The 15,022-nt window shown below is 33.2% G+C and overlaps 1 protein-coding gene across 1 annotated transcript in view; it reads left to right on the top strand.

Moving 5' to 3' along the window:
- CRISPLD1 (cysteine rich secretory protein LCCL domain containing 1) overlaps window positions 1-14,740 on the top strand; it is a 48,040-nt gene extending 33,300 nt beyond the window's left edge. Inside the window, exons 10-15 of the mRNA XM_072804173.1 lie at window positions 147-277; window positions 1,980-2,023; window positions 2,117-2,189; window positions 6,715-6,790; window positions 10,328-10,458; window positions 11,820-14,740. Of these exons, the coding sequence (XP_072660274.1) occupies window positions 147-277; window positions 1,980-2,023; window positions 2,117-2,189; window positions 6,715-6,790; window positions 10,328-10,458; window positions 11,820-11,871 (507 nt within the window). The 3' untranslated portion in view covers window positions 11,872-14,740. The remainder of the gene's footprint in view (window positions 1-146; window positions 278-1,979; window positions 2,024-2,116; window positions 2,190-6,714; window positions 6,791-10,327; window positions 10,459-11,819) is intronic.
- Window positions 14,741-15,022: the final 282 nt, after the last annotated feature.

Here is a 15,022-nt window from a genome sequence, read left to right as displayed (position 1 = left end):
AATGCAAAAATAACAATTTATATAAGTATAGATATTTTGCTCAGATATGTTCATTTAATTTAAAGTCATGTAAATAGTAATTAGTTGTGTCTTATGCAGAACTCTTAACATCTTAATATCCTTCTCTTCCTTTTTTTCTCTCCAAGCAATCCAGCATCTGTAGAGCTGCAATTCATTATGGTATAATAGACAATGATGGTGGTTGGGTAGATATCACTAGACAAGGAAGAAAACATTATTTCATCAAATCCAACAGAAATGGTGTTCAAACAATTGGGTAAGTACCCAAATGACCTGTTGGATGAGATGATTTTAAATTGTAATAATGAGTTGGCAAATTCTTTCAGAGCCCAGCATAGAAGAATTTATAGAGAAGTTGGTAATTGTCAAGGCTCATTTGAGCTCTGTAATTTCCAGACAAAAAGGAGCCAAAGTATGTAAATTTAGAGTTGAACAGTTTTACTGATAAAGAACATGTTAAAGCTCCACATTTTGTGGAGTTTCATTAAGAATGTACAAGTTACAGTTTTTCCTGATGTGAAGCAACAGATTATTCAGCTGTGAAAGAAAATATTCCAGAGAAGGCTCATTGATTTGCATATTTTCCTTGCCCTCCTTATGGAAAATGGTTTATTTTATGCAACAGTAACTTTGTTAATGAGATAGATTAATAGGTAGAAGAGCATTCTGAAAAGTTCTCTAATATGTCATATACATGTACCCTTGTCCATCTCAATGTAATTTAACTCAACATAAAAGCATTAACTTTTGAAATGTTTCTTGTATTAAATATATGAAACATATTTTAGAAGACTACATATTTTGATATATACTCTAAGAAATTAGAACAATGTGGCCTTTTGAAATAGCTTTGTAGTGTTTTTCTTCTATGTAAAAAACAAACTTTGAGCCTCATATGGAATGGCTTAAGATATATGACATAGTTTCTTTTAAGTGTAGATTTGCATGAAACTCCACAAGTAGAGGATTCATAATGATAAGAAAGAATTTATTAAAAACCTTTACAGATTTGGTGGAATGACATTCAATGTATACAATTTTGTTCAAAGACTTTATGTGTGGTTTTAGTCATTAGCGATTACTTTAAGTGAAACTTTATAGAAGCATTTATTGATTAGCTTAGTGATTCAGCAGGCATTTATTAATTGCCTTCAACAAATAATTAAAGTTATTAGCTTTAGTAAACCAAACACTGGGTGTTGGATTAAGGAATATTTATCCTATTTACTGTTTTTGTGTGAACTTAGTTTTTTATTGTATTTATAACAGAAACTGTTGAAATGTGAAGAGTGTGTCATTAAAATACTATCACAAATAAGCCTTAGTAATAGATATTTTTCTGAAAATCTGGGTATAAATAAACCAATTAAAATTTGGATATATAATAGCTTACCTGTTCTTCTATCCCTGCTTTTTAATGATGCACGATGCATATAATGGGGAGTTCATTCATTGTAGATATTTTACAAGATACTTGGGGGAACAAAAATGTGAATAAAACACGCTCCTTTAAGGTACTGATGATTCAGTAGTCTTTTCACAATACTACCTTGTATTTACTATTGTGAGAGATTAAATAATTTAGTTCTATGGTGACAGAATTTGTATGTTTAGAGTTCTAATTTTAACTTTAAAAATTTTAATTAAAACAAGTATGTAGATATAAATCTGTGTGGTTTTATGCTATTATTTATACATTTTGAGATTGATCATGAGAAGAGACCATTCTCCAATATCAAGAATGATTAATTTGGTTGGCATTGATTTGGTTCCTACTTGAAGATAATATCAGCTTAGTCTAAAATAGATGATGCAATCTTATACTGCTGCTTATTTATATATTTAAGTAAGAATGCTCCAGGAGAAACAAAGTATTCATAGACCTAAATAATACCAGAAGTTACGTTGATGATGATTCATTTAAAAAATGATTGACATCTTTATATTTTTATCTTCAGCAAATATCAGTCTGCTAATTCCTTCACAGTCTCTAAAGTAACAGGTTAGCACTTTTTTAAATCTTATTTTCTTAAGACCATGTTGCATGTTATTGTTACCAAAGATTTGCTTACTGTTTCCTGTTTCAACTCTTTAGTCCAGGCTATCACTTGTGAAACAACTGTGGAACAGCTCTGTCCGTTTCATAAGCCTGCTTCACATTGTCCAAGGTAATGTTTTCTAAATTTTCTCATTCTTCTTGACCAGTGAATATACATCGATGGGGCTCTTACTCTGTGATACCTGTTTTTGCCTGCAGTTCGGCTGTCTGCAGATATGAAAGGTGTTTAGTCTTGAGCTGGGAAGCAGAAGGGAGCAGTTGTTCATCACAAACTTCTGCACTCTAGGCACTTCAAGTCTGCTTTCTGCAAATACCAGAGTGCTTTTGGCTCTCTCATACTACCAGGGCTGTGGGTATACTCTGTATGTTCACCTGTGCCATGAAGACTTGTTTTGGTCTGCTCAGGCTGCTCTTACAAGATATCACAGACTGGGTGGTATAAAAAATAGAAATTTATCTTTACTTAACTCTGGAAGATGGAAGACTAAGATCAAGGTGTTGGCAGGTTTGGTTTCTTCCAAAGCCTCTCTCCTTGTTGCAGATGGCTGCCTTGTCCTCTGTGTTCTCACAAGGCAGGGGAGTTAGGGATGGAGAGAAAGAGAGACAAAGACAGAGAAGGAGAGAGAAGACTCTCCTTTCCTGGAATCTCATTTAACCTTAATTAACTCCATAAGGGCCCATTTCCAAATACAGTCACATTGGGACTTGGGCTTCAGCATATGAATTTGGAGGGACACCAACATTTGGTCTATCACAAGTCATTACTACAACACCTACAATGATGTAACATATTTTTAAGCATTGCCATCCAGTTCCTAAATTGGATAAATTTAAGTGTGATTGGTAAGTCAAAAAGCCCATCTTCTGCCTTTCTTTTATTTTTGTTTTGTTTACTATCATTTTGAAAATTATAATAGAGTTTATCTACTATACAATAGTGGAAAAGTACTTCATTTATCTTGACCTCACAAAGGTGAAAATTGTTAGAAGTATTATGACCATAAGTCATAACCATACATAGGAAAGACGAAATATGTCTTTTCATATCCAGTCTTATTTCTATCCACACTTCCTCCATTAATGCCAAGAAAGCACATGATAATTCCAAGAACTAGTAATGAGATTTAGAGATAGAATTGTAATTGATAAACTGTAATTACTAAAAATTGAGGGAACTCACTTTTTGTGGAAAAGTTTATTTTGGAACAGCTTCATCACTTAGCTTTTTAAAGATAAAGCAGTGTTTTGCTTAAAGAATGAGATTGGTTGTTCATAAGGTAATAAAAGACTTGATGATATAAAAAGTAGTTACTACTTACAAGTAGGTGAAGCTGGTAAATTCTACCATTAAGATATGATGAAAAAAACCCAAAATATTTTAGAATCATCCATTTATAAATATTTATTAAATACCTGCTATATGCAGTGTGCTACTAGGCCATATCTCTGCCATGTGAACAGGCTTATGAGGACCAAATAGTAAGTAAAATCTCAGTAGAGCATCACAGCATAAAGCTTCCTTCTAGTAGATGCTCAGTAAATGGTTATTTTAATATCTGTGGAAAAATTTATGGCAATATTGTTCCAAAAGAAATAAAAATCACTGATGTAAATATTGATAAATGTTTCCTATTTCTTTGGTTTCTCCAGGAAGGGAAATATTTCCCCAAGAGAGAAATTTTTAAAGCTAAATTTAGTCGTGGTGCCTAGGTGGGCAGTTGGTTTAGCATCCAACTCTTGATTTCCACTCAGGTCATGATCTCAGGGTAGTGGGATTGAGCCCCATGCTCAGCATAGAGTCTGCTCTGGATTCTCTCTCTCTCTCTCTCTCTCTCTCTCTCTGTCCCTTTGCCCCTCCCCTTGTGTGTGGGTACTCATAAATAAATAAATAAATAAATAAATAAATAAATAAATAAATGCAATCTTAAAAAAAGTAAACTTACCTCATACTGTTATCCACACAACAAATTGGTAGAAGTATGAATTATACATAATTTTGACCTTATAGTAGTCTGGAAAGTCTCCCTCCTGTTTTCTTTTAAAGTCTAGTAAAACCAAGGGTTGTCTTTTCTTATATAAAATTTTTAACAGTTTCATAAATTATGCATGCTATCATGGTATTATTTATATAACAGTTTATAACTTTTAGGGAACCATCTGGTTGGTACATCTGTTTCAGAATTTCATATAACTTAAATAAGTTGGGACATAAATCTTGGAGAAAATGCCAAGAGCAAATACATGAAAGGAAATTAGCTCAAGACAAGGATGAAGAAACAATATTTACCTGTACAGTTGTGTCCTTGAGAGATTCCCTAGCAGGCAAATAGCGCCGAATAAGCAATCTCTATTATTTAATACCATAACCTTCTAAATATCATATGTTTTGTGTGTGTTACTAGAAATCTTTTTTTTTTTTCCTTGCCTGGGGATGGAGGCACAGAGAGGAAGGGCAGAAATCATATCCTGATTTACATATATTTATAAAGAACTCTATCTTTGAAACTTATTGAGTGTTCAAGATGTAAAAGCAGGTATCATTAAAATGTATCAAAATTTTTATTCAATACTTATAACGATTGAGTTGTGTATAAAGGAACGTGTACCAGGTCACTATCTGCATTCTCAGAAGTACATAATGTGCTAAAACCAGGGAGTAGAACACAAGCAAGTAAAAATCTCCTTCGGTCTTTGACCTGAACTTGCCTAGGTGGAAGCTAACTCAGTTTGGAGCTACTGACCTTTGCCTCTCACAAACTAAGTGCTAAGTATAGTCAAGGTAGAGCTTGCACAGTGTGATCCTAAAGGCAGAACAGATGATTTTATGACTACAGGATGGATAGTGAATGCCCAGCTGTTCTCAAACACCTGGAGGAAACATTGCAGTCAACGGGGACAACATTCCTCCTATAGAAATCCCCACAGCATCTTTTATAAAAGTCAGCTCTTTAAGGTTATAAAAACTCAGACTCATTTATTATTTATATTTAAATGATTCTAGTTTAGTTGTTATAAGAAACGTGTATATGCTAAAGTGTACAATGTTATATAAATTTTAGAAATAAGAAATGTAGCTATTTCTTTTTTTTATTTTAAATATTTTATTTATCTGAGAGAGAGAGAGAGAGAAAGAAAGAGAGAAAACATGAGCGTGGGGTGGGGAAGGGTGGCAGAGGGAGAGCTGAGAAGCATACTACTCCTGGAGCATGGAGTCCAATATGGGGCTTGATCCCAGGACCCTGGGATCATGACCTGAGCTGAAGACAGACAGTTAACCAACTGAGCCACGCAAGGGTCCCAAAATGCAGCTATTTCTTAAGAGCTATCTTAAGAAGGAATAGCTTCAATTGGAAAAGGTAGTTGCAATTGAAGTTTTTTTGGAATAGTTTTGGGAAAATCATTGATTCCTTTATCACACAAGGATTTTCATGTAGTCATTTTGCTGAGACTCTGATTTACTACTTACTAAAATGAATTCTGTTTTCTCCAGTTGTAATTTTTAATTTCTTTTTAGTTCATGAGTGTCTGTGTATCTGTATGTATGAATCAAAGAGCCCATTGCTAAAAAAAAGTTCCATTTGATAGCTTCTTAAACTCTTGGAGTGAGTTTTTAAACATGTAATTGATTGAACAGTGATAATTGGACCCTGTGTTTAAATAAAAGGCCTTTGGATATGTTTTTTAAATGAGCTAAGCCAATCAGATATCAGTAAGGCAGTAGGGTATCTGGAGAAAGAATATTCCATGCAAAGGAAAAGATAAGTGCAAAAACTATTTTTGTACGTTTGAGAAATAACTATTAGGGCAGTATGACTGGATCTGGGGGAGAAAGTGGAAGAGGAGGATATAAGATCAGAAAGGTAGTGGGGGAACAGGATATGCAGGGTTTATTGGCCATTTTGTAAAGATCTTGTCATTTATTCTGAATAAGATGGAAAACCACTGGAGTATTTGGAGCAGAGGAATGATATGCTTGGACCTGTATGCTTTAAGTAGGGGGATAAAAGAATAGACGGGGCAAGGTTGGAAGCAAGGAGATCATAGGAGAACCTATAGTGGTAAGCTAGACACCAGATGATAAAGACTAGAGTTTGAAATGGTTATTAGGGTTAGTGGATATATTGAATAAGCAATAGGACATGCAAATTTGTAATTAAGAGGTCTCGACTGAAGGTATAAATTTGGGAGTCAATAATTTATCATCATAATTAAAACCACATACCAGAGATGTGAACACAGAAGAAAGAAACTATGAAATGTATGAGGCAGACAATGAGTCAAGTTTTTCAAGTTATCTGTTTACCAAATTCTTACAGACACGTTGGAAACCAATTCCCAGATACTCTGAGATGCACCCTGATGTTTCTTTCTGCTTAATCCCTAAATTTGAAAGCTTCCTGGCTAAGTTAAAAAAGAAAAGAACACGTTTGTGCCAAAAGCTAGAAGTGGGTAAATTAAGCAGAAGCAATTGCATATACTGCCTGGCTTGTAAAATTGACCTATTTCAGAAGAAAAAAAGATGAGAAGGGTTGAGAATGCTGCTAACTATTGTGCATGCCTGTTTGTGGCCTTACTAGTAAGAATGACTGAAATAACCAGCTACTTAAAATATATATGTGTATTTTGTTTTTCAGAGTCTACTGTCCTCGTAACTGTATGCAGGCAAATCCACATTATGCTCGTGTAATTGGAACTAGAGTTTATTCTGATGTAAGTATCCTAATTTATGCAGCTCTGTCTTCGTGTATATATGTGTATATATACATTTAAATGTATGTATGTACATTTATACATAGAATAAGAGAACAGATTCTATGTTGATAGACATTCTCAGAGAAGCTGGTCAGCAATAACACTGAAAATGACAATCCTTTTGCAATTATGAGTGCATAATAATTTGTTTTACTATATTTTTCTTTATATCCTACCCATACATTGTACATCAGACACTTACTAAATAGTACAGAGACATCCTTCCGAAGGAAAAGTTCATTTTGCTTTTTTAAATCTTCCTTTTGGTTCTTCAGTAATTTGCAGTGTTAACTTGATAATTAAGAAATCGTCAAATGTATAAACAATATCTTTCTCTGCCAAAGGAGCAGTTAAGTAGCATAGAATCAATCACATATAATATGTTAAAATACTTACAAAAGGAAACCACTTGAGAGGATGTTATAATAGACAACATTACGGAGTTGGACAAGGATAATTAGCTGGAAGGGCTTCAGTATGGACAAGTGCTCTTTGAACCAGAATTCAAGTATGGGTTGATAAACTGGATGAGGGACACATTCTAGGTGGGATGAATGGCATCTACAAAGACTGAGAAGTGACAGCAGGTGAGATGCATGCATAACACATAGATTTGCTTATCTCTGAGCAGGTGATCAAAGGGACTGCAGCCAATTTTGTGTGAGAGATGGTGGGGGTCTGGGTCTTGAAACATGTAAATGGAGAGTCTGAATGCATGGTGAAGAGTTTAGATTTTATGTGGCAGACATTTAAAAAAAATTACAAATTCCTAAACCAGAGAGTTGCAAAAACCAATTCAGGAAATACATTCTTGAAGCACATATGCAATAGAGTACTATGGAAATAGGTTTGTGAAAAGAGGCCGGAAATAGTATTTACCACCTTATTTCTGTTGGTGAGTTCATTGAGGTCAGTTTTTTGTTTTTAGTTCAGCTTTAGCTCTGAAATTTTCTCCACATCTGAATCCCTCCCAGACTTCAGCTTTGCACTTATCTGCAGCTGAAATGTCTTGCTGGTATCTAATTTATTAGTCCTCATGTTGTGCTTATCTTCTTGTCTTTCTGTTAGTTAAAATCATGGTCATTCTTCACATCCTAAATTATTGCCACTTCCTCTGTGGAATGTATTGCGGGATCTCCTAATACATATATAATGTAGCCTGTCTTTCAACCCCTATGACTATTTTTTTCCTGTTAGCACTTAGCTGATTCTGTTAGTGTTATGATTGTTTCTTCATCTCTTTTATTATTTTGAAGTTCCTTGAGGGTGACAGCTGTGCAATTTGTGCACCACTTTTTCATCAACAATTTGATGTGTGCCAGCCTGTGAACAAGACATAATTACATCCTGCCTTAACAAACTTAGAGAACACAGTGACATTAGAAATTAAGCACATACCTTGCACATAAATATGTGTTGAAAAAAAAAAAGGTACAAAAGAAAAGAAAAAAAAGGTAAATGTACATGAATAAGCCTATCTAGAATCATCAGAGATTTCAAAAGGTATTCTTTTTAGATTGTCCCTTTAGTCATGCCTGATGAAAATCTCAAAATATCCTATACACTTCTATGCTTATAAGCCATCTATTTTTCTAGAGTTAATGTTTTGTTAGAACTTATATCTTGAGGTCATTTTATCTTCCTACTTAGTGCAGTGCATAGGTGATTATGTATTATTATGCAATGCAGAGTTGATTATGTATTATTATGTAGATCCTTTTAAGAGTAAGTTGGAAATACAGAGATAACTATTATGTGTGGTCAGCACAGAGTCAGATGGAGATTCAGCCATTAACTGCCAATCTTTCCACCCACCACAAAATACATGATCTCTTTAAATACAAGATATGGAAAGATATCTTCTTTCTCCATCCCTCCCCACTTTTCTCTCTGTCTCTCTCTGTTTACATGGCTACAACTTGTACCTTCTATTCCTTTGAACTTTTCTCATTTGTTACAAATAAAGTTAATTTCTGAATTCATTAAAAATGTTTCAGTGTTTTCACAGATAAATTTTTTTTCATGATATATTAATTCTTACGAAGTGCGGCGTAAAAAGAAAATCTCTTCTGACCTTTGAACTCAAATAGGAATGCCTGCTGACTGCATAGTTATGGGCAAAACAATAGTTTCAAAACATATTAAGTGCTTGGATTTAGTGAATGCTATATCTAAGCACTTTTATTGCCTTAGGGAAAATGCTGATAATACTCTTTTAACAGAACAAGATAAATACTGAAATGTGTACAGAATTATTTTTAACTTCATCTTTTATGAACCATATTGGATACAAACATTAATTCAATGAGGGACTTTAAACTGAATAAAATGCCTCCTTAGAGTAAGGATACGAGGTTTTAGATATATGGTATTTTGTGATATAGCAAAAACATGAAAAGGATTAAACAGCTTGGCATTCAGGCTCTCTCTGATCTAATAAGTTCTGACTGATGCCACAAAGTTCAGAGCACAGTAATAAAGCAAGGTCATGTAAGATGCACATGCTTATGTGAACGTAAAAAAAGCACATTAAGTCACTCACATGTGCATAGAGATAAAAAAAGAACACACCAGTGGGATCAGAAAAGACCCCTCGGATATGAGGGGGATTGTTTTCTACCGAAACAGTTCAAGTGTTTCATTTTGTGGGATTTCCTCAGGCTGTATTCAGCTATTGACAAATTTCAGTAGAACATTAGGATTAAAGCAAATGTCAAAATCTGGAAAAGACTTTAATGGGGCAGAGGAAAAGAGTAGACTTCTAGAAATCCATAGACCTGAAAATTATTTTCTCTTCCGTAGAAATCTAATTCAGTTAAGACTATATAACTGGAACAAATAATCATAGCACTTTCCTAGTACTTTATATCCGACCCTTAAACCAGGGTGATAGATGTTGCAAATATAGATAAGAAGCTATGATTGTTCTTTATATTTTTCTTCTTGGGCAAATTTTCTCTGAGTAGATTACATTATTTCATAGAAGAAAACTCCCCATTTAACATATACCTGTATTTTGGAAAAGGGACCATAAAGATATACAGAGCTATGATCTGTTTCTAAGTCAAAACTAAACATAAATGAGGTACAGGTAATAAGCCTGTGAACATTTGGTCACAGTGACTCTAGTTGGGACTAGCAAGGCTGAAATTTAAGAATGATAAATAGGCCCTTCAAGAGATGAAAGAGGCAAATTTGCATCTGATTGCTTCATTTCAGAAAAAGCCTGCTATTTGGAAAGGCAAGTGTTTGTTAGATTAAATGATGAAAGGATTTTACCATTGTAGCCACCCTTAAGATCTGCTTCAGACTTGTTCAGAATTTGCTTTAACTTTGTGACTTTTGAAACATTCCTTTATGCACAAAACATCAACCTGTAACTGCTGAATATCCATATAGAGACAAGTGTCAGTGTCTTCAGCCTAATAGAAGAGTAGTCAGGGTAAGTTCAGCAGGAATTTCCTAATAACGAAAAGATTTTTCTCATCCCCTCAGCTGTCCAGTATCTGCAGAGCAGCAGTACATGCTGGGGTGGTTCGAAATCATGGTGGTTATGTTGACGTCATGCCTGTGGACAAAAGAAAGACTTACACTGCTTCTTTTCAGAATGGAATCTTCTCAGAAAGGTAAAATTTAAAATGTACACATGTATTTTATATATTTATAGTCTCTCTCTTTCCTTCTCTGTCTCTCTCTCCTTCCACACACACACACCCCTTTATGCTTACTTTATAACCAACTCATTTTAGTATGGGTTTGGAGTTATGTGACTGCGTCAGTGTGTTTCCTTTGCATACTGTGTAAATAGTTGGTCTTCCAGGAATGGGAGAAGCTGTAGTACCAGAGGTGCCTGTCTCTTACAGGCTTATAAAAATCAACATGAAAATCGGATTATTAGTCAGAACCACTCTTTTGTTAATTGATTTTATAATACGGAAATTTCTTTCATCCTCTTTGGATTTTCTAGATTAGTTTTTATATGTAATTCTTTCTAGGTGAGCAGGGCACTGGATATTTCTCTAATCCAGTTATATGACAAAGTGTTTGACAAAAGAATGAGTCTGATTTTCCCCAGAACCATATTCTTTTTTTGATTGAAGTTGGATATCTAATATTACATAAATGAATACCTTCTGGTCATCTCATATTATTCAGTCCATTAGTATTATATATTTTAGTGGTTTAGGAAAATTCATATAACTTACTTTATCAAGTATCTTTAAAAAGTTAAGAGCAAAGAACTATACACATTTTTCAAATCATTTATACGTGGGGAAGTAACATTAACTTTCATGTATATTGTATAGATACTGAAAAATCCCTAACTTTTAGATATTTACTGGGTTATTTAAAATTGCCAGTGGAAGTTTTATATATACGGTAGTTTCTCTAAAGGATACTGAAGGATATGCTTTGCAGGGTATCTAGATTGCCTTCCACATAACCATCTGAGTGCCACCGTAAAAAAAAAAAAAAAAAAAAAAAAAAGACAGCTTTGCCTTTAGCATCTGTTAATCTGGGAAATTCATGGTAGGTGCTCAAAAATAATAGTACTCTAGAATATTGCTTAAGTATCACTATCCTCTTAACTTGCAGTAAACTTTTAACCATATTGGTCAGTTGTAAACCTGGATCTCAATATTCCCCCAGTAAAATGGAATAACAGCTGCCTAACTCTGCTTTATTAAAATGAAAGGTGGTAATTCAGGAAAACATGATCTGGAATCTGTTAAGTTCTATATAAAATACTATTATTACCACTGTGCATCTTAAATTTTAGTAAACTTACAGCCCAGTATAGAGCCAAGATTTAAAGAATTATGTCATCCTCACTCAAGCTTTCCAATAACTATAAATTATAGTAGCCTAAGAAAGTTGGTCATCTGGATTCATAGAGCTGCTTTCTTGACTGTCATAAGTAAGCATGATTTATTTGGAGGATTATGTGTGGAGGTGACATCAGTATACTTTCTGTATTTTTTTGCAGTTTACAGAATCCTCCAGGAGGAAAGGCATTCAGAGTATTTGCTGTTGTGTGAAGTGGAACACTTGGAAGAGGATCCTAAAGACTATTCCAAATGCCATATTTCTAAAGTTTGTATAAAATTGTAACATTACTGTACAGAAGATATCAACTATTTTCAGCCCTCCCCCCCAAAAGTGCCAAATGCATATAAATCTTGATAGATAAATTCTGTAAAAATTAAACATGGGACAGTATTAGCTTTGGGGAAAGTAATGAATATGTAATGGTTTTAGAAATCCTGTGTTAAATATTGCTATATTTTCTTAGCAGTTATTTCTATAGTTAATTACATAGTCATGATTGTTCTACATTTCACGTGTTATTTTATATGGTGCTTTGTATATGCCACTAATAAAATGAATCTAAACATTGAATGTGAATGGTCCTCAGAAAATCATCTTGTGCATTTAAAAAAAATCAACTCTTGAAAAATGAAAAGAACCATATTATCACATTTTCCCCAGTTCAATACTATGCCATTACCTACTCCAAATAATCTGAAATTGGGAAATTGTTTTCCACGTAATACCTGTATAGTTTTTCTCTTCTGTTAAGTTTAGGCAGATCAAATATTATGTCCTAATATTGCACTTCTTATTTTGTATAAAATAATACCTTGATATCCAAATGAATCTATTAAAATGTTTGATTCCTTGGGAATGGCTTTAATAGTAAGTGGAATGCGTTATTTGTTTCCTTGGTAGAGTAGTGGTATGGAAACATTCCTAGTGATAATATTGTAAATCTAGGGTTAAGCACAGGCAGCCAGAGCTTTCTATGTATTGTTCAAAGTGAGGTCACACATTTTTCTTTTGTATCCTGGCAAATACTCCTGCAGGCCAGGAAGTATGATAGCAAAATTTTAACAAAGATAAACTAATGTATTGCATCACCATTGCCACTGATTTTATTAATGGTAAATGGCCTTGTGTATAAATATTGCCATATTATGGTACCTATGATGGTGATATATTTGTTTCTATGAAAAATGTATTGTGCTTTGAGACTAAAAACCTGTAAAATGTTAATTTTGGTATTTTTTTTTTCTGCTGGTGAATTTACTCTTTCCCTGTAAACATATTAAAATTAATCATGTTTCAAAATATTTTTAGTCCCCTTTATTCCTTATTTTGATTTAGAAATAATTTTAAATTAAAATTATTGTAAGTCTTTTAAATTGGGGTTATTGACATTAATGTGATTAACATCCTTAATACTAGAAGTCTGCAAAGTCAACTTGATTATTTAGGTGTTTGTAATGAAAGAGAAGACAATCACTTATTTAGAAGCATCAGGTGAAAATTTGAATAAAACGAGGAAAGACTGAAGGATGTAAAGTAATTTTTTAAAATTGACAAGGCAATAAATACTTCATATATTTTCAGAAAATAAATGACTACGTGTTTAGGATCAGATAAAAGGGAGATAAATTGCATACAGGCATCTGGAAAAACAAGAGAACTGAATAATGGAAAAACAAGAGAGGCTCATATAGACCTTGCTGGAGAGTAAATGGTAAAGAAATAATATCATGATCATTTATCAAGCACTGGCCAGAAATTAAGTGGTTCAAAATTTGGTAGTCAAAACTTAAGCATCTGTAGCTTAAAAAACTAAAAATTTAAAGCAGATCTGTGGGAACATTTTTTTCCCGAAAGACACATTACACCTTCTTAAATAACATGATTGAAATGAAAACTTTACCCATATTCATCTTCTGCTCCCCATTGTTTCCCCCTCCCAGTGCGGAAGCCCTATATTTTCTTGTCAGTATAAAGATTCTCATAAATGTCCTTAGTTTAGATGCTCATCAAAAATTTCCTATACTATTACATTGTCTTCAACTGGAGCCTCATTTAGTTTCTTTCCATTCCTTTGCAATCCATCTTTAATTTTTTCACTGGAATTACTCTGTTTCCTAGGAAAACCAAATCATCTTATAAAAACATTTAAGAACCCCTGTAGTCTTGTATATATTGCTTACCTATGCTTTTGTACACAAGATGCAGCCTTGAGTAAATTATTTAACTTTCTACACTCTAATTACCTCATTTGAAAAATGGAAAGAATAGTACCTAATAGGGTTTGCTCCAAGAATTGAGATATTATGCAAAATGTACTTAACATCAAACACATAGTATGCAATCAATATATGTTAGTTCTTCTTATTAATATAATAATTTCTGTTGTTATTTACCTTGGCGAAACTATGTATCTGGCATCCTACACTACTGATCTTTCACACTTAAAGTGAAATCCTCTAGGAATCTTCCTGCAATTCTCCTGGTAAGAATTAAATAATGCTTTCTATTATGCCCTTTTAATTTGACCATACTAATTTTTAGATTTTTGCCCTGTATTATATTTAGTTCTTTAAACTTAAGGATAAGCTCCTTGAGAATTTTAACAGTTATCTTTTTACCCCAGAGATACAATGATTTTTACATTTTATAAATGGTCAAAATTGCTAAATGAATATTCCAACAGTTCTTAATTTTATTCTTGATGACATAAATGAATATTGTTTCATATTATCACAGCAGAAGATACTATAACTAATGAAAGTAGTTCATTGATGAACATTCTAAATGTGGATATAAAACAGAGGTCAATGCTTATAAAATAGTATTAACATTATTGTTTCAACTTTTACAGTTTACCAGACCATGTGTTATTTCTTTAATGTTCTGCATCTGATAAAAGTGATCTGTGTATTTCACACAAAGCAGAATTCTCCAAGATTTCTCTCCTCATGTGTTAGATAATTGGCTCATTGTAATGTATGCTTTTCTATTCAATACTATATTTTGCAATACTGAGTTCAATATTTGGAGATATTTCAATACTTCAATATCTGCATCTAATAAAAGTGATCTGTGTAATGTATGCTTTTTCTATTCAATATTATATTTTGCAATATTGAGTTCAATATTTGGAGATATTTCAGTATTTCAATATCTGCATGTAATAAAAGTGATCTGTGTATTTCACGCAAAGCAGAATTCTCCAAGATTTGTCTTCTCATCTGTTAAGATAATTGGCTCATTATAATGTATGCTTTTCTATTCAATATTACATTTTGCAATATTGAGTTCAATATTTGGGAGATATTTCAATATTTTGGAATACTGAGTTCTCTAGCACTTCTAAAATGGTCTAAAAAG

Source organism: Canis lupus, chromosome 28 (assembly GCF_048164855.1).
Source record: "Canis lupus baileyi chromosome 28, mCanLup2.hap1, whole genome shotgun sequence".
Lineage (NCBI taxonomy): Eukaryota > Metazoa > Chordata > Mammalia > Carnivora > Canidae > Canis > Canis lupus.
This window is presented reverse-complemented; position numbering and strand designations above follow the sequence as displayed.